Raw genomic sequence first — 21,218 nt, forward strand, 5'->3', positions numbered from 1 at the left:
TGTTTTGTTTTTGAGGCAGGGTTTTGCTATGGGGTCCAACTGGCCTCAAACTCACAATCCTATTGCCTTGGCCTCCTCAGTGCTGGTGTAGCAAGATTTTCTTCTGTATTCATAATAGCACTCATAGCACTCATTTAGCTTTGTGTTTTTTCCTTTTTGCATCCTTTTATTCTATGTTTGATTGAAAATTATTGCTTCCCTTGAGTGTTGGGTCACCTTTTGGTGACTAACCTTATTTTTTTTAATTTTTATTTTTATTGTGAACATACTGTACAGAGGGGTTACAATTACATGGGCAAGATAATGAGTACATTTCTTTTTTGTCGGTCATGGGGCTTGAACTCCAGGCCTGGGCGCTGTCCCTCAGCTCTTCGGCTCAAGGCGAGCGCTCTACCACTTGAGCTACAGCGCCACTTCCGGTTTTCTGGTGGTTTATTGGAGATAGGAGTCTCATGGTCTCTCCTGCCCGGGCTGGCTTTGAACCGCGATCCTCAGATCTCAGCCTCCTGAGTAGCTAGGATTACAGGCGTGAGCCACCAGCGCCCGGCTAATGAGTACATTTCTTATCAAGCATTGCAGCCTCCTCCTTTGTTTACCCTTCACATCCCTTCCTAGCCTCCCCCCACCCCTAACCCAATCCTCCCCCACCCCCTCACCAAAGTTGTAAAGTTTGTTTTCGACATGACAATTTGTACTTCTCATTGTTGCAACGGGTCCACCTGTATCCTTAAATGACTTGTTTTTCTCCTTCTCCTCCACAAATTATACCCACATCAAATATAGTGAAAGCAGGGGTTATACTGTGGGGGAGGGACATACAAAGCAACAAAGAAATAATCTTATAAATGCGGACTAACCTTATTTTTATAGGTGTGCTTTTTGTTTTATTTGGTCTTCCTTTTGTCTTGTTAAAGAATAATATCGACTTTTATGTGTTTTCTCCTGTCTAGACTCCATTACTCTATTAAGTCCAAAGTGAAAACAAAATTGCTCTGTAGAAGAAACCAGGAATGGTGGTGACTGGTTATTTTCCTTTCAAAACATTTGATGGGTCAACTGAAATACAGAAGCTGGTATTAAAAAAGGAAACAGACAAACCATTTTCAATCTTTAGTTATTTACTCTTGAGTTTAATGCTTGTACCTAGGACGTGTTTGGAGCTGGTGGCTTGTGAATCTACTGGAATCACTTAATAGACACTTGTTCTATTAGATGCTGTTAACAGTAGCTCAACACGAGTATAGTGGCCCTTTGAGTCTATTAAGTAAATAAATGCCTTTCTGGGGATTAATTAGTCATGGTTAGGGGTGTAATTCATCATGCAAAATACCAGCGCTGTCTTAGTGAAAAATTCTTAGTGATCCAGAAATGTCTTTGCAATCTAGCTTACCCCTCTCCCTTTTTTTTTGCTCTTTGGTGAACTTGACAGAAGTTTGTAAATCGTAATCATTTTGAAATTGGAATGGAAAAAAACCTGAAGAGTGGTTGAATAACTTGAATTTGTCTTGGAGCAGCAACTATAAACCATTTGCCATTTACTCATTTCCTTTATCTCCTGTTTTTTAAAATCTTTTTTTTTTTTTTTGCCCTGACTTAAGACTGTTTATTCTAAAAAGCTGCTTGTAGACATGTCCATCTCTAGCTGTCCGTGTGATTGGGGCATGGTACTATATAGCCTGGGAGCTGAAGGCTGGAAGACAGAATTTTATAATGAGGATGGTAGAAAGAGCATGACTATGTAGTCAAGTATACTTTGCTTTAATTCTGCTTTGATATTATTTGATTATTTGTTATTTGATATTATTATGTAGATATATGCAGATTATCTCTCTGAACTTCTGATTCCTTACCTGTAAGAGGTAATTCACTGGACTATTTTGAGAATATTTTAGATTATGTGTACAAAGTAGCCATTACATGCCCTGTTTTGTTACTCCCAGTAATTTGTACCTTGTGCCCCACCTCTTTCTAGTATGGAGAACACATAGGTGTTTGTTAATTTCTACATTTAGTTTACAGTTGATATGTAAAAGCTGGCCTCCCAGCACTCACTGTCAAAGGGATCTTGGCTAAGTTGTGGACTTAGTTTAAAAATGCGATATAAATTTAGAGTGTATTCTTAGAGCTATCATGACCATGTTGTGAGATGTGAAACCTCTTTCCAATTGGAAGTATTTATGTTCAGTTTTGACCAAACCTCAAGACAAATGGTAATGAGGCCATCATGAGATGGACTTTGAAGCCACATGTTCCAGGTTTGAGGCCAGCCCTGTTACATAAAGTTATGTGCCTTGAACTGTGTAACGTCTTCATTTCTAGAAAGAAGCAAACAATGGTACCTATCTCATAGGGTCATCAGGGGTTAATGAATCTTTGTGGTAAAGCGTTCAAATTAGCACCTAACCCATAGTAATTTCTGTATGAGAGTTTCCTGTTTCTGAGGGGACTTTGGTCTGAAGCAACAAATGCATGGGGTGTTCAGACCATGATATGGAAGAACCAGTGGGAGAAAGTGGAAGTATTTAACTTGAGAAAAGAACAGTTGACTAGGGTCCTTTTAAAAAGAAGAGGGATTAGACCTACTTTGTCTTACCAAAAAAGATGGACCTAGAATCAGTGGGTAGAAATTCTAAAGAGCCTGATTTTGTTTATTTATTAGTGAAAGATTGAAATTGGGGCTATGTCCATTTTACAATATGGGCCATGTCCATTTTAATATGCTAACTTCTAATTCTGCTTCTGTAAACCTGCTTGCGCTAACACTGACTCTTCCCCTCCCAGAAATAAGTTAAAAAGTTACAAAGTCCAGATGCAGGCCGGCCCAGGGACAAGGTCTGCAAACATAGATATGTTCTTCTAAAGCCCTGTTTAGAAACTCTCAGCAAGGGGGCTCAAAATAAAGACCATCTGGGGAGCCCAGCAAACTAGGGAGCCTGTAACTATGTGGACTCCCCTCCAGAGAGGCCTCCCCCCTTAGGGAACCAACTAGTTTTCAACAAGTGTTACAAAACTTCCCGTGCAGAGCTGAGCCAATCCTGGGGAGCCTGGGGTCTTATGCTAATCCTGTGGTTTTTGTCTTTAAAAGTGCCTGTAACCTCTGCTTGGGGCTTCCAGTCTGCCTTGGACAGGGAGCCCGTTTGCGCAAACGCCTAATAAAATCCTCTTGCTTATTGCATCTGCTGGTTTGGAGTCTTGGTTCTTGGGGTGCCCTCCCGTTGAAGAAAGCATCCCAGTGAGTCTGGGGTCTTTCAATTAGTTTGTTTGTTTATTTATTGGAAGGCTTTGTCACAGTGTAGCAGCTGAGAATTTCAGTGAATTGCATGAGTTAGTGAGCATTTTGTAACACACAAAAGCTTAGAAGGATGAAGAGGGGTTCCTGACCTGGCTGGCAGGGTGAGCTAGATGACAAGTGTTCTCTTCCACCCTGCTCTTAGTTAGGTCAAGTGCCAGGATTAAAGTATGATAATCCCATACTGAAATTTACGGGGTTTTACTAGCATTTGCATGGTGTTCATGTCTAGACTTGTGTGCTCTTTCAGTTTTGTGTGATCTATCATTCAGTCATTTTGCACGGATTTGCTATCTGAGGCATTTCTGTACTCACTTTGTAGCAAAGGGGAAACAGTTTGGGAGTGAATCTTTGCTGCCTAGTGCTATTGCTTGGCACCACACTAACATTCAATCCTGGAAGGATTTTAGTGACTTAATATTTCATTTTTATTTGGGGGCAGTTTTCCTTGTGTCTGATGTGTTTTTGGTAGTGTCTGAAAGTTTTGGGAGCACAGCAGTGAACATCATTTATTTTAATTTCTGTTCCTCAAGAATGGTTGTTAAAAAAGTGCCTTGGTAGATTGGGTCTTTCTTACTGAAGGGCAGGCATGCTTCCAGGCCTTATAAAAGATTTGCTTTTCTAAACACTGGATTCCTTTCTGCTAACTACCTGCAATGGGGGCAGGCATTCATTTTGGGTCCTTTCTGTCTGAGATGCATGGGACTTGTGGACAAAGGGAACTGATGTTGATGCTACCTGCTTTTGCTGTGGGTAATGAAGCCTTTATTCTCCAACCCAGGAGTTTGGTTTCTTCTTTTAGCACCTGTGAAACTATTGCAGGTCATGTGTTAGAGGCAAATAGCATAAAATCTCAAACTCTTACAGGTTTTTTTTTTTTTTTTTTTGGGTCTGGTCATGGGGCCTGAACTCTGGGTCTGGGCGCTGTCCCTCAGCTCTTCAGCTCAAGGCTAGCGCTCTACCACTTGAGCCACAGCGCCACTTCTGGCTTTTTTCTTTTTGCTTATGTGGTGCTGAGGAATCGAATCCAGGGCCTCATGCATGCAAGGCAAGCGCTCTACCACTGAGCCACCTTCCCACCCCAGTCTCTTACAGTTCTTAATATTAAGGAAAAATAGGAATCAGAGAGGTTAAATCTCATGTCCAGAGATAACTAATCTAGCATTTTGGGGTCATGAAATTTGAACCTTTTTTCTAGAGGATGTGCTTTCCATTTTAATATAGAAAATTGCTACTGCCGTTGCTGCTGCTGCTGCTGCTATAGGTTGAGCATGTCCACTGTAAAAATCTGAAATCTGAGATATCCCCAAATTCTATTTTTTTGAGTATTGACCCAAGATGCTGCAAATAGGATTCCTTAGCTTGAAACTTTGTTTCGTGAATAAAAATTTTGAAATATTGTGTAAAATTACCTTGAGACTATGTATATAAAATATACATTTCATGTTTAGACTTGCTCAATCCTCAGCCAGTCTCATTGTAAGTTACTATTTCAGAATACAAAGACAAAATTCAAAATCCAAAACACTTCTAGTTCCAAGCCTTTGGAACTGGATGGACATTCGATCTGCTATAACATAATAACAACTTCTATAACAATAACAACAACTACGACTGTTGTAACAACAATAGCCTACAACTACAACAGACATTGTGTGACTATGAACTACTAGGGCTTATTTGATCCTGTTTAAATACTTTCCCATAATCCTAGAAGTACTTCATTGTTTCCATTTTGTAGGTGAGCAAAAATGAGTTGTGATTACCAGGGTCATATGGGTGATCATTATGGTGAGCAAGGCTGACTCTAGCGCCTCCAACACTGCAGTAGTTAAAAACATCATCTGTGAACAGACTCACTTGGGTTTAAATCTTTGTTCTATCCTTGCACTTATTGTGTGAGGTGGGGCAAGTTAATTTAACCTCTTCAGTCTCAGCAAAAAAAGGGGGAAGGGAAAGAATGCAGGACTGCTCCAAAGGGATTATACATACATTTTATAAAACGTTCAGCACAGCTGGTTCTTGGCAGCTAGTAAGCCTCTCTAAATATTAGAGGCTATTATTGTATTTTATTATCATTACTGCCTTCATTTTCTTTAATTAAAAAAAAGACTGTATAGTTTTGTATTCAAAGTTTCAAAATGTAAGTATTTTTAATGAAAGAAAATTGCTATTTATTCCAGGTTATATGAAGAGGATAGATTTCTAGTGTGGAGCAAACCTGGCACACAATGTTCCTTATATAAATGTTTTCTCTGAAAATAAAAACAGGAGCAAAAATCCCCTATGGACTCAATTTACTCTCTAATCTTCATTTTAGTAACCCTTTCTATTTCCTAAATAACTCCTAATGACCCAGTAATGTCTTGCAGTGACAGCTGATACTACAGAAGGTATCCACAGTGGGCCTGACATTTTCCTTAATGGTAATGCTACCTAGTTAAGGTAAACAATGTGAGATGCTTGGCAGGTTTCCTTTCACAAATGGTAGTAGAGAGAGGAAATTATGAAAAGCATTGCAAATATGGCAGGCAGACACAATATAGGTTTGGAGACCTGTTAAAAGAGGAAACGATAGACTTAAATGTTAAGGAACTCTTACCTTTGGGACAGTTGATAGAGAGCACTTTTTTGATTGTATTTTACTTTAGATGAACAGCCTGGAAGATTTCAGATTTAAAGAGCAAAGTTATATATTATTAAAACAACAAGAAGACATGCTAAGCTATTCTGTATCCAGATATTACTTGTAATCCTGGTAGCTCTGTCTAGTTTTTTCTAAAATTCTGATTTTGGTTTACTTTAGTAGTCAGCTATTTGCATGGTATTCTCTACCTGAAAATAACCTCATTTATTCTGGTTTAGGATCACCAGTTTACGAACATGGAAGCAGGATCTGACACAGAGAAGCCCTTAATTTAAGTCTTGTAGATTTTAGTGATAATTGTTTTCCTGAGTTTGTCACACTGTCCTTGGTAGCTTTTACATTTTTATTCATTGCGTATCTCTTACTCATGATTTCATGCAATACATGGTCTCTTGACATTCCTAACACTTTTTGCAAAATTCATTTTGGAAGTTAGATTGAATGCAAAGGCTGGCCCCTTGAATTCCTTTCTAAATTGAAAAAGTAGTTTTATGTATTGTGTGGCACATGAATTAAGATCTTGTGGTGTGACTGACAGTTTGAAGAAGACTGTTGTACAGTATTTTGCTTGCTAATATCAAGAGGTGTATACATGATTGATTTGCTGACAGTCCATCTCCGAAAGCAGTTCTAATGATGGACTTATAATTGATTGCATCCATCACTGAGAGCCTAAAATTCACCCCCTCCAAATTAAAAAAGATAAATGAAATAAACTAGACTGAATGTATAAGCTGACAAATCTGAGGGAATTTAATGAAACTCTAAATTACCCCAGTCAACAGATAAGAGGAAAAGGTTTCTGTTACTGATTATAATACTAAATTAAAAAAAAAAATTACCCAAGAAAAATAATAGAAGAAACAAAATCTGTGGCCCATGTATCAAACTAAGTAATTGAAATATTTTAATAAGTATCTCATTCCCTCATTATCGTTGATTCATATCAATCTTGTTAGTGCTGTTTGAAGAATAGTAAATGCAGTCTGTCTTGTAGCATAGCTTAGTTTATTGCTGTTGTAACAGATTTTAGAATAAATATGACCTTATTTGCAGGCTGCTAAAGTCTTTGTATCAAATTCAGGTCATTTGGATGAGCTCTTTGGAAGGTCATTCCTTAGTGTATGAGTGATTTTTCAATTGGAACACTTGCAGCTACCTATAAAAGAAAGTTATATAAACAATGTATTCATTAGCTCCCCTAACAAGAAGTCTTGAGGTGAGGCAGCTTCAAACCTGGCCCCTTCAATGGTCCCATGAGGTAGTTTCAATAGCTTGGCAATTCTCTTGGCTATTCCTTCCACGACTGTAAGATGGCTGAGTAGCTCAGCTTTGTTTAACAACATCAAGGATTGGGGGAAAGGCACTTTTTTCTGTTACTTTTCTGAGTTACCTTTCTTTTACTTATTAAGTTTTCTTAGCTCTATTTATTCTCTCTCCTCCAGGACTCTGTCTACCAGTGATGATGTTGAAGACAGAGAAAATGAGAAGGGTCGCCTTGAAGAAGCCTATGAGAAATGTGACCGTGACCTAGATGAGCTGATTGTGCAGCACTATACAGAATTGACAACAGCCATTCGCACCTACCAGAGCATCACAGAGCGCATCACTAACTCCCGCAATAAAATCAAACAGGTAAGCCTGTGATACCTCCCATTAGTACAGGTGTGGTGGCTTGGAGAGGTGTCACAGTGACTAATGGTTCTTAGTGTTGGCTTTACAATGACAGTTTCAAGAGTTTTGCAGGTATCTAGAAAGCCAGGCTGAGGAAGACCACAGAGAGCACCCTGGGCGGGGCCCTTCTCATCACTGAAGAGTGAAATAGGATAAGGCAGACAATCTCAATTTGAGAAACGCTGACAAGAATCTGAACCAAAGAGAAGAGCTCCTTAAGACTCCAGAGCCTCTAATTAGAGTATAGCAAATGTAGTTAATGTGTGCACATTCCACCTTTTTTTTATTGTTAACAAGTGTTGGTGGATTGCTGTAATTGAATTTTTAAAAAATCTCTTTCAGTATATTTTTTTTAACGTTTTTGCAGTTTTAACTTTGAGTATGTAACTGAATTTGAAGTTGGTTGTGATTTCTCTGCAGTCGGTATTTTTTCTGTGAAGAAAATCTTATAAATTACTTAGATCTAATATAAACATTTCATACTATGAAAGGGAATTCAAAATATGAAATACTTCATATCATGAAATGTTTATGAAAACAAATTCTTTTTTTTTTTTTTTTTTTTTTGTCTTGGGGTCTGAACTCAGGGCCTGGGCACTGTTCTTGAACTTCTTTACTGAAGGCTAGCACTTTACTACTTTCAGCCATAACTCTACTTCCAGTTTTCTAGGGGTTAATTGGACATAAGAGTCTCATGGACTTTCCTAACCGGCTGGCTTTGAATTGCTATCCTCAGATTTCAGCCTTTTGAGTAGCTAGGATTACTGGCGTGAGCCACCAATGCCTGGCTAATATTCTTGAATATGATGCTTTAGTTGTGCTGAACTGGTTTTAATTTTTATTTTGTTTTGAGGTTGTTTGTTTTCTGTCTCTGTCTTTTACTCTTTTTCTCTTTCTCCCTTTCCTTTTTTTTTTTTGCCTCTTTTCTTTTTTCTTTCCTTCTTCCTTGCTCCCTCTTTCTCTAAGCTCCTCCTTTCCTTTTGTTGTAAGCCCTTGAAAAGCTCATGGTTACTGCGTATCTGGCCTTTAGTACATAAAGGATAAACTGGGCTTGTAAGAGGTATTTTTATATTTGGCCAGGGAGATGAACTGAGCAAAAATGGCTTATGTACCGTCACATCGCAGTTATGTGTCTCTTGGCTGTGTGTTTTGAGTACTACTCCTTTAATTCTTTTTTGTACTATTTGATAAGCTGCAATAATTGCCACTTAGAAATACAGATTCTTTGCCAGGCATAATTGTGTCTTTAGGCTCAATAAATTTAGAATTTGAGTTCTGTTCTCTGACTTCTAAAGCTTTTGCTGCCGGGGATTTTCATTCATTTTTTAAGGCAGCACACTTTTTTTTCCTTTAAAAAATACTTCCTTAAAAAAAAAATACTCCCTTTTAAAAACATTAGGTGGGGCAATGTTCTCTGCTTACTTGGGATTGAACCGAAAGATCCAGATCAACATGCTTAGTTCCCTACTCAGCACACAGTAATTGCCTCTCAGGTAGCTCTGGGGGATGATGGGCTTCACAGACCATAATATAAAACTTACTGCCCTTCCTATCAGCAAATTGAGCACGCTGGCCTGCGCCTACTTAGAAATGGGTGTGCATATGTCATTCTCCCATGTTCTATTTCCTGTTATCTTCACCTTATATTGTGATTTTGTAAGTAGATACACAAACTATCTTTCTTTGAACACTATTGATATATCAGTATCATGTATCTGCCACTAGGAATCCAGTTCTAGAATTAGTAAGCTTTTAACCTTTTTTTTGTGCAATATTTTGACCTCTTTACATTTAAAAAATAACTGGGAATTTTTGAAAGGAATACTTTAATTCTTAGCCTTTGCAAGTGGTAAGTTCATCCTATGGATTTATCTGTGACATTGAGTAAAGCTATAGATCAGTTGCTCTAGATTTAAAGTAAACTGTAGTCCATTGTGACCCAATATAGTAAGCTCAAGAGGGGTCAGAAAATGAATGTATGGAGCTGCTGACCTCTGGCTTTGCCTCAGGTAATCACAGCAAGGGTGAAGGACCTTTTGGTATTTGTGTTTTTTGATTAGTTTGGCTGAGTGAAAGGACTTTGTCCTAATCTCAAGGGGAGCACCAGCAGTGATTTCTGCTTTGCTCCCTACCACTCTGAGTCGATAGCATCTTTGCTGTAAACAAAGAGGGTTCGCCTGGTACTGGTACTGAAAAAGAAAGCCACTTCTTGAGGATTGTGCATTTGTTTAGCAGCCACAGCCTTTTTACTATCCTTATTTTCAGTATGCTGGGGTTGTGAGCAAAAGAAAACAAACAAAAGAAACCTTTATTCTATCAGACAGTTTGTCAAGAAAGTAAATGTCACCTAATTCAGTATTATGAATTAGCTTCATTTGGGAAGAGAAAGGGTGAAAGCTCTTTGCAAAAAAGCCTTTAATAATTGATTAATAGGAAGAGAAACATGATTGAGAAAAATGAAAGTGAATTTGTTTTTATTGCATAATTTGACAGTTTGTACCATGAAAGTCCATTTCTTATCACCAAGGAAACACTGATGTTTCCTCAGTGATCTTTACTTGTCATTTTTGGTTTTTAATTATGCTTTGGGTTATACACCAAGTGTAGGCATATATTTTTCTAAAGTAAATAGCTGGATGATTCAGTCATCATTAAGCTCCATTAGACTAGAGCCAAATAAGATGTTAAGAATGCTGAAATCTGAGTTAAGTTTCTTTCTGTGTTCTACCACATCCAATAAGTATTTGTCAAGTGGGTGTGCTGTGCCTGGTTCTGTTTTAGGCACTGGTGCCATGAAGTGGAAGATACTAACTCCAGTTCTCATGGACCATCCAGCAGTACAGGAACAGATGGAAAAACAGGTAGCACTCATCAGCATTTACGTAGTCTGTATATCTGGAGAGTAGTAGTTTTTATTCTAATCAGGAAAGACAGACTGTAAACTAATAGATAAGAAACTAGATGGAATAAAAAATGGTAGGAAGTGCTATGGGGAAGAAAAGCAAGCAAGAGAGACTAAGGATCTGTTATGTTAACTAGATTGGTCAGGGAAGGCCAGTACTTGAAGGAATGGGGTAGAGGGTCAAAGGAGACACTAAAAAGAATGGATATCAAATGCAAAGATCTTGAGGCAGTAGCATGCTTGGAAGTTAGGAGGAGCCAATGGAAAGGCCAGTGAGATTGGGGTAAAGTGAAGAATAGGGTGAGTCTGGAGAGTGTCTCAGTAGGATGGGAAAGCATTGTAAGACTGTGTGTGTAGAAATGCCATAATAAAACAAAGGAGGAGGCAACAATGCTTGATAAGACTCATTACCTTGCCCATGTAATTGTAACCCCTCTGTACAGTATTTTCACAATAAAAAAAAAATCCTCAAAAAAATGCCATAATAAGAGTATGAGCTTAATAAGGCCACTCTAGCTGATGAGCTAGGAATAGTTTTAATGGGGGGGGGGGGACAAAGTAGGTAAAGATCAGTTCATATTCATGCATCACCATAGAAATGTTACACTTCCTGGTCTTTATTAGCAAAATTAACTGCACAAAGGGATTTTATTATGATATGTATACATATGCATATAATGTACTTTGATCAAATTCACACTCTTTCTTAACTCTACTTCTTTCTCATCTTTTTAAAGTGTTTTTGTGGATTTTATCATGCCATTTTCACAAACATGCATACACACATATATGGGGAGGGAGGATAGAGAGAGAGAGTAAGCGAGAGAGAGAGAGAGAGAAAGAGAGAGAGAGAGAGAGAGAGAGAGAGAGAGAGAGAGAGAGAGAGAGAGAGAGAGAGAGATTTTATAATATTTATCACTTTCTCCTGCTGGTGTGCTCCTGAAAGCTTTTCTTTGAAAATAATGGGAAATGATTACTTTATATATTTTTTAAGGTTTAGCTTCTGCAATTCCATCCATTTTTCTGAAAATAACATCATTTCATTCGTGTTTATGGCTGAATAACATGCCATTGTCCATATGTGACACATTTTCTTTATCCATTCAGTGGTTGTTGGGCACCTAGTCTGGTTTCCTACCCTGTGTATTGTGCTGCAGTGACCATGAGTGTACAGGTAGCTCTCTTAGAAGTTGCTTTACATTCCTTTGGTTATATATCTAAGAGTGGTATAGCAAGATCATATGGTAGTTCTGTTTATATTTTTTGAGGAACCTGAATGGCTGAACTAATTTACATTTATCCCAACAGGGTTCCTTTCTCTACCCTCATCCTTACCAGCATTTATTGTTTTTTTCTTGATGATTTTCATTCTAACGACGGTAGTTGAAATCTTCGAGTTGTTTTGATTTGCATTTCCTTTATGGCTAAGGACATTGAAGATTTATTCATGTCTCTTGCATTTATCTACCTTGTCTGACTTTGAATCTTGATCTTCAGATCTCAGCCTTCTGAGTAGTTAGTATTACAGGTATTAGCCACTGGCACACTGCCATTTTTGACATCACTTTCATACACTTATGTTATATTGACAGAACCTGTGTCTGGAGAATAAATGTAAGCTATAATATAGTATTTATCCTAGCTGGCTAGGTCTATTTGAATTTTTTTTAAAGATTAAAAATATGCAAATGAAAATCATGGATGGACGATCAGGTCAAGTAATGTGGATAAGAAAGAAAAATATTTGTGTGGTTCCATTACTTTTGAGTATAGTATAAAATGGTAAATTAGGATATTATTGCACTAGGAAACCTCATAATCTGTAGATTATTATAGAGGTGGGCAATATAGATGATGTGTATTGGTATTTGAACTTGAGTTTTTCTTTGATGTACTAGGTAGACAAGATGAGCTCAGCCTAAATTTCTTAAAAGATAATAACCTAATACTTTTAATAGAGGAGTAGGGTAGGCTGAAAGAAGGCACAGACTTGGCTCTGTTGTGATATATGTACAAAACTTTTAACATTTCACCCCATTTTTGCCTGTTTCATCTCTGAAACTCATTTTTTTTTGCCCATAACTAGAAATAACTACTTCAGGTGAAGTTGTTAGGTCTTAATTATTCATTCCTTAGCATTTACCTAAAATAACTTTTGGCTTTTATATAAAACTGTACCTTGAAAGGTAGAATTAAAATGAAAAATAGTCTTAATTAATATAAAGAATGTCATAGTAGAACACTGTGGTCTTTGTAGGAAATTATTTACAGCCTGTATATGAAATGAATTTTCTAGCTGCTTATATGAGAAAGGGAAGAAAGCCTCAGGTTTTTAGAAATGGATGTACCAACCAGTGGACAATAATGAGATACCATAATTTATTTTTTATTTTTATTTTTTTTTTTGGTCCGGTCATGGGGCCTGAACTCTGGGCCTGGGAGCCGTCCCTCAGCTCTTCAGCACAAGGCTAGTGCTCTACCACTTGAGCCACAGTGCCACTTCTGGCTTTTTTCTTTTTGCTTATGTGGTGCTGAGGAATCGAACCCAGGACCTCAGGCATGCAAGGCAAGCACTCTACCACTGAGCCACCTTCCCAGCCCTGAGATACCATAATTTAATAGCTGGACACTAGTTTGGAGTCCATTAATATTGTCTTAAAAATCATGAGATAATTGTAATTTTTTTTTTTTTTTTTGTCTGTTGTGGGGCTTGAACTCTGGGCCTGGGCGCTGTCCCTCAGCTCTTCAGCTCAAGGCGAGCACTCTACCACTTGAGCCACAGCACCACTTCTGGTTTTCTGGTGGTTTATTGGAGATAAGAGTCTCACAGACTTTCCTGTCTGGGCTGGCTTTGAACCTTGATCTTCAGATCTCAGCCTCCTGAGTAGCTAGGATTATAGGCTTGAGACACTGGCACCCAGCGATAATTGTGCTATTAAGCTAAGGGTTTCTTCATTTGTATACTGAGTCCACACTCTGAAAGGCATTGCCCTTGGATTGGGTTGAGGGAAGATTCTCAGAGAATTTAAGACTTTATATTGGCAGCTAAAACCAAACAAAACCAAATAAAACCTAAAGTTGAGGAAAACATGGCAAAAAAATAATTTAAAAATGGTTTGTAATTCCAAAGGCCTTTTAAACAGTAGAGCATGTTTCTAGTCACTTCCTATGAACCTCTTTGGAAAACACTCAGTTGGACACTTGTGGCAGGCAAATACATGTGACAGCACTTGTATGCAGGTTTTCTTTCACCACCAACAACAAAAAAGGAGGAAAACGATATAACAATATTTTATATGATTAAAATAATGATATCGACATTAATTTTCAATGACCATCTCTTGCTAATATGGCACTTTTCAGGATCATTCTGTTCTCCCAGTACAATAAGCTGTGTGTACATTTGTGTTTTATTAAAGATAATATTCAGACTTAAAAAGGAGGCACTTATCGCCTGTTTATTTCTCCTTGGTCTAGATTCAGTGCTTTTCTTTTATGACTCAGGGTTTATGGCCTTTCAGCATTTCCTCTGGGCCTGTGTTTAGCAGACACTTTGAAATGTGTCTCTGCTCCTCTTTGGAGAAAGCTAAGGCAATACTGCTTACAAGCTATAGTTGTAAAAATCTCTGCCTTCTGTACCATTTATCATTCTTTTCTACTATGGCTTCTTGGGCCCTGTCTTCCTTGACTTCTTTTCTTTTCTTTTTTTAAAATTTTTTTTCATTTTATCAGTTGTGGGGCCTGAACTCTGGGCCTGTGCGCTGTTCCTCAGCTCTTCAGCTCAAGGCTAGCACTCTACCACTTGAGCCACAGCACCACTTCCGTTTTTTTCTGTTTATGTGGTGCTGAGGAATCAAACCTCATGCATACAAGACAAGCACTGTACCACTGAGCCACCTTCCCAGCCCATGACTTCTTCTTTGCTAAAGCTCTGTAATTAGGGTGACTTTCAGTGCCTGTATATTGAGATGGAAATTCCTTGTATTGTTGAACAGGTGAGTAGGAGCAGATGTGAAAGTACTATAATTCAGAGGAAGTAAAGGATATTTGTCTCTTAATATGATGTCATAATTTAAGAGCTTGACTTTGATGAGTTTGTTTTTAGGGATGGAACAGAGAGTCATGTTAATTTTACGATCTGAATTATCCTTCTAAATTAAATAAATAGAATGGAAGTACTGTCATTGCATTTATGAGAGTAAATGTATCTTTCTCTTATTTGGATGTTACTCATCAGTGGGCACAATTCTTTTTCCCCCTCTGCCATTAAAAAACTTTATGAATTTTTATTTGAAATTTTGTTAATTAACAAAAGTATATAGCTATATAGCATGAAACATAGCTTTTAGAAAAATTTATATATCGTAGAATGCTTACATAGCAGCGAAATCACTCTAATGTATTTGTTTCCTTAAATATTTTCTATTTCTTATCTCTTAGTAATATTTAAATGTACCATACTTTTTTTTTTTTTGTTTTTGGTCATGGTCCTGGGGCTTAAACTCTGGGCCTGGGAAAGTCCCTGGGCTTTTTGTGTTCAAGACTAGCACTCTGCCACTTGAGCCACAGTTGCACTTTTGGCTTTTTTGCTGTTTAATTGGAGATGAGTTTCATGGACTTTTCTGCTCCGGCTGGCTTTGAACCGCAACCCTCAGATCTCAGCTTATGGAGTACCTAGAATTACAGGCGTGAGTCACTGGTGCCTGGCTACCATATATTCTTATTCACTTTAGTCCATATGTTCTGCAATGTTATTTCTCAAAGCTAGTTCTCTTATTAATCTTGTATTCTTTGACCAACATTTCTCTAGTTCTGTCCCTCGGTAACTACCATTTTATATTCTCTGACATTTTATTTTCTTCTGTTGATAACCACTTTAGATTAATTCTCTGTTTAGGTTATTGAGGATAGGACTGCAGTGGTGGACATGGAAGAGCAGCTGTCTCTTTGACATACAGATTACATTTCCTTTGGATATCCAGACATTTCTCAATTTATGATAGGGTTACATCCGGATACTCCCATCATAAATTGAAAACACCAGAAATGGACTCATTTCATACATCCTATCAAGCACCCTGGCTTAGTAATGCAGTGCACTAGAAAGATCTGGTGTTTACCTTTGTGATTAGGTGCAATGAGAGCTGCCGCTCACTGCTGCTGTGCAGCATCTTCAGAGACTATCAAACAGCATATTGTTAGCCCCAGAAATGATCGAAGTGATATGATTTGGAGTATGGTTTCTATTGAATGTGTACAACAACTTCCTCCCTACTATGAGGTTAAGATGGCCATTGTCTGTATACTCAGTAGTGGGATTACTGGGTTGTATAATAATACTACTTTAATATTTTCCATAATTCCTGTATCCCTATTTTTATTGATGTATAAATTACATATATTATGAACATATTTTGATAGTGCAGTTCAGTAATTTTAGTGAATGTATATATCCTTGAATGTTTTATCATCATAGGGAGTCTTTACCTAGGGAGTTTTACTTAGGGAGTTCTTTTATCTACCGAGTTCTTTTACCTAGGGAGTTATTCCTAGGGAGTTCTTTCCTCCATTTTTTTTTTTTTTTTTTTTTGAGAAAGAGTCTTATTACATACCACCTGTTGGCCTCTCATTTGGGACCCTCCTGCCTCAGCCTCCTTCATACTGAAACTAAGGGATTCACTTCTATACCTGGCCTCTTCCTGCTCTTTATCTGCAATGACATCTCTTCCATAGCCTGCTCAAGTAATGACTGATTTGGATTCTAATGTCATGAGTATCTAGCTTCTTTTACTCAGCATAGTATTTCTGTGATTCCTTGTTTTTTTTCTGTTGTTGACACAATCTCCCAAGTTTTAGAATAACATTTCATAATTGTGGCTTTTAATAAAAAATTATAAACCCCCAGGGAAATTTAGTAATAAAAATTGTTGTAGCTTCTCCTGTCTGCAACTTTGTTATCTCAGTTTAGGGAATAATTTTGATGATGCTCATTTCCTCCATAGCCTTATGCCAATGTATCCTCCACAAAAAAAATTCTACCTTACTTTTACTTTGCTTTTCTGTAGTGAGCAAAAATAAGAAGTGAGCTTGCTTCCTTATGCTAGTGTGAAATTCCATAATGGTCACTTGCCAATCATATAAGAGTTAGCCAAGTTTTACTGACATTGTGTAAGTTTATCTGTTGTTTCCTTGATCAACAGCCTAGTTGGGTGTTGTATGACATAAAATTTAGTTTTATCTGTTTTCATAGTAACCATACACAGAGGGAAATGCTGAGAATTATAGTACTGAGATGATAGAAGTACAATACTAGAAAACAAATTCTAACAGATTTTAACTAAGATTTAAAATGTAAGGGGGTAGGGGGAGGATGGGAAAAAAATAAAATGTATTAAATTTAGTAGCTGAATTCTTGACCTAGAGATCAGTAACTCCACTGGGATCTAGGAATGTTCTTGAGAGATAGACTTAAAGTCCAATAAATCACAGATGATGATAAAAAACCGGGATTTCCTTAGCTCGTGCTACTCTACTTCCAATTCAAATAATTCAGAGAAACTGTCTTTTATTGTTTTAGTTTTTCCCTCCAAGTATTCCCTTCCTCTCTCCTACCTCCCTTCACTACAAGTACTGGAATATGAAGTTAGGGCCTTACGCTTGCTTAGCTTTTTCTGCTCAATGCTGGCACACCTCCACTTCTGGCTTTTTACTGGTTAATTGGAGATAAGAGTTTTGCAGATTTGTCTGCCCAGATTGTCTTATTTAATATTTATTGTTCAAAATGCACAGAAAAAAGACCTCTTACTTTGAAATAACTCTGAATGTGCCCTTTTTAGGTAATTGGGTTATTTTTGTTGTAATTAGTTGAGAAAAGTGCTCTGATCTTTTCTTATCAACTTTTCCTAGAGATCTAGAGCTAGAAGCATAGACCAAATGATTTGTCAGTTGACTGGGACATGTGCAAGGAGGACTGGGGGAAAGAATAATAGCATTATACTTTCAGAGCTGTAGTTCCTGTCTTAGATGTACTAACTTTTATGTGAAGCTTTATATTTGGAGCTTTATATTTATTAAATATTTATGTGAAATGCTTTATTTATTTATTTATTTATTTATTATTTTTTTTTTTGGGTCCAGTCGTGGGGCCTGAACTCTGGGCCTGGGCGCTGTCCCTCAGCTCTTCAGCTCAAGGCTAGCGCTCTACCACTTGAGCCATAGCGCCACTTCCGGCTTTTTTCATTTTGCTTATGTGGTGCTGAGGAATCGAACCCAGGGCCTCAGGCATGCAAGGCAAGCGCTCTACCACTGAGCCACCTTCCCAGCCCCTGAAATGCTTTATATACTTAGTAATTATTTGTAGGTCCACTCAAAGGTATGTTAGGAACAAGTTTCTTATTTCATGGGAGAGAAAATACAGTCACAGAGAGGTAGAGAAGTATTCAAGGGAGTCAGTGCCAGAAACAAAATTAGAATTTTGGGAGCAGACCAAGGAAGGGAAGAAAATGGGGATGGGAATTAGGACTGTTACATACAGTAGGGCCAATGAAGAATGCTAAGCAAATTGTAGATTTAGGCTGGTAAGATTGCAGACTGACCCCAAAAACTAAATCTGCTTTATTGTAGGTGAAAGAGAATCTGCTTTCATGCAAAATGCTGTTACACTGCAAACGGGATGAACTTCGGAAACTGTGGATTGAAGGCATTGAACATAAGTATGTCTTGAACCTGTTGGATGAAATTGAGAACATCAAGCAAGTGCCTCAAAAGTTGGAACAGTGCATGGCCAGCAAGCACTATCTCAGTGCCACTGATATGCTGGTAAGAGAACAGCCTGTGGGAAGGGCCACTTCTGCTAACATGTAAAAACACTCTTTTTTTTTTTTTTGGTTGTTCTATTGTTCCCTCTTAATCCTGTAATGCATATAGCACAATAAACTGTCCTCTTAGGACTCCCAAATCTTTGTAGAAGATACTTTTTCCTAATGGCAATTTTTGAAATGGTAGTTGGTTATTATTTATGTCTTGTCTTCCTTTGTAGTAAGTGGCAAGAAGTATAATAGGAAAAAACCCAATACTTCAGTCATGTTGCAATGCTAATAAGAAGTGTTTTTTAGCTTCTGAACAAGATAACCCCATTTTAAAGGATGAAATCTACATGATTCAAATAACCTGAAGATTTATAAAGTAGGTATCTCACAGTTTTTTTTAAATGAATTCCTGCATTTTAGCTTTGTTTTGTTCATGTCAACTGATAAAGAAAATGGATTAAAAAAAGAATCATAGGAATACCTTGGTTGAGCAAGAGAAGTTCACAACCTACCTTTTAGACTCATAAGTCCATTGAGTTCTACTTTTTGAATTAACGAAAGTTCCTAGAAGGTTGCAATTAGTGGTGAGTGTCAAGCAGGTGAATAAAGAATAGAAATACACGTTTTGGTCCCTAAAGATAGGCTGTGCTGTCGTACTGCCTATTCTGCACTAATACATGCTTACTTTCATCTCATTCCAAGTAGACAAGGACTGCAGAAGTCTCCAGCTGTAGATAGAATGTGGTTGAACTGTTTTCTTCTCTAAATGATGCAAAGCCCTTTATCTTTGTTTCACCAAATTAGATTGGTTCTAGCACTGATCAAAACACTGAGGGGAATTGGAGACACAGGTTAAATGCTGTAGTTCCAATTAGTTCAATTTTCCAAGAACCTTTTATAAGACATTTTAAAGGAATGTGGTAACCGAAGGGTAAGAAGCACTGTACTATGCTATATTAATACTTGGTTTTCCCTACACTCAGTGGTCAGTTTCCATAGACAGGTGGAAAGAGGTTAATAATGGCCCTCTTTTGGGAGAAGCAAAAGAATTGGTTGTTGCCAGCCTTTTATTACAGGTGATAATAATTTTACTTAATAGGACTTTAGGTTGTCTGACATAAATTAGTTTACTTTTCAGTTTTAGTGGTGGTTTCTGCATATTTGTGCTGAATTATCAATATCTAGAAATCAGAATAGATATGATTATGCATATTTATATGCATTTATACGTTTATTTGGAGAATCATGTTTTGGAATGTGCTTGCTTTTAGCTACCAATCGGTTGCTAACATGTGTTTCTGTTTATATAATTATATTACTTTTAGGATTCCAGATTTTTATATTATGGTTTTATTAAGGGCTAATTTATTTACTTAAATATTCTATTTCAGGACATTATTAAATAGCTTTAGTATTTAGAGAACTTTGACTCTAGTTGTGTTAGTTAGCCCTCCATCCGTATAACAGATACCTAAGGGAAATGAACTTACAAGGAGGAAAGGTTTTATTTTGGTTCATGGTCTCAGAGGTTCATGGTTCCGTGGGCCCTTTGCCATTGGCTTTTGGTGAGGCAGTATTTCACAGTGAGAGCTTGTGGTAGAGGAGGCAACTCACCTTATGGTGGGCAGGAAGTAAAGAGGCAGGAAAGGGCCTCTCTTCTGTTAGGCTCCACCTCTTGCTGAAGATTCCACCCTCTACTGCTTCCCCAAAGTACCACACACAGGGGACCAAGCTTTCAGTACATGTTAGGGAAGAAAACAAGAATTCTTGACACATAGATGAACAGGAGTGTAAGTTCCACCTGTTTTCTCTGTGTCTTCATCATTCTCCTGTAGGCTGGCAGTATAGTATAGGCTGTGTTCTGTGTCTTTCCAGCGTTGTAGAAGAAAATAGCTTCCCTTTTCCTCATTAAGAATTCTAGGTTTAAATTGCAGATTTATTTTTCAGAGGGAAAGAGACTTCAAAAAATTATTTTGTTAATTAAAAAATCCCTAGATGTGGGCTTCAGGCCGTCGGGTACTGGGGTGGTCAGTTGTAGCTGGACTCACACAGTGGATAGTATGAGGAAGACTGGGGAGGAAGGACACTTCCGTCATATAGAGGTGCCAGCAGTTTCGTTCCATTCCCCCCTTTTAAAAACTATGTGTAGTTGTTTTTATATTACTAACATGAAAAATTCCTTGCCTGCTAGGTAGATTTACAAGTATCTTCCTACAACTGATGGCTTATGGTTTTACTTTTTGTGTCTTTTGTTATACTTTTTATTGTAACTCAATGAAATTTCTTTTATGCTATATTGTTTTGCTTTGAGAAAAATGTTTAATTCCAATGTCTTAAAGAGAATTTACTGTTTTCTTTTGAGGTGCATTTTTATTTGATATGACTAGAGATCTAATTTACCTTTCTCTTTACACAATTAATATACTAATAAGAAAGAGAGAAGAAAAAAGACAAGGCAAAGAGAAAAGGGGAAAAAAGAAAACTTTTTAGTTGAACTCAGAGCCTTTTACTTGCTTAGTTTACTTGCTCAGCTGGCAATCTACCATGTGAGCCCTGCTGCTAGTCCTGCTTTTTGTTTATTCTTTTGGAGACAGAGTCTCATGGGTTTTTCTGCTGTCAGTGGCCTTCAACTTCACTTTTCTGGATCTCAGTCTCCTAAATTGCTGGGATTACAGGTATAAGTCACTGATACCCAGTGGGGAGAAAAATTATTTTTCAATTTTGTAGCCAGTTGGCTTAGACTGTTTACTGCATCCCTTTTCCATTGATTTATAATGCCATTTGTCACATTCCAAGTTTTTACATATGCATGAATCTATTTCCAGATTTTTTTACTTTGTTCAGTTGGATTCATCTATACCTATACTGAAACCATGATACTTTAATTACTGTAAGTTT

At 37.5% G+C, this 21,218-nt stretch overlaps 1 protein-coding gene across 1 annotated transcript in view; it reads left to right on the plus strand.

Moving 5' to 3' along the window:
- Exoc4 (exocyst complex component 4) overlaps window positions 1–21,218 on the plus strand; it is a 689,440-nt gene that overhangs the window by 15,187 nt on the left and 653,035 nt on the right. The window contains exons 2-3 of the mRNA XM_069996791.1: window positions 7,382–7,571; window positions 18,136–18,330. Coding sequence (XP_069852892.1) covers window positions 7,382–7,571; window positions 18,136–18,330 — 385 coding nt within the window. The remainder of the gene's footprint in view (window positions 1–7,381; window positions 7,572–18,135; window positions 18,331–21,218) is intronic.

The sequence above is a fragment of the Dipodomys merriami genome, unplaced genomic scaffold (assembly GCF_024711535.1).
Source record: "Dipodomys merriami isolate MVZ:Mamm:240054 unplaced genomic scaffold, mDipMer1.0.p SCAF_5, whole genome shotgun sequence".
Classification (NCBI taxonomy): Eukaryota; Metazoa; Chordata; class Mammalia; order Rodentia; family Heteromyidae; genus Dipodomys; species Dipodomys merriami.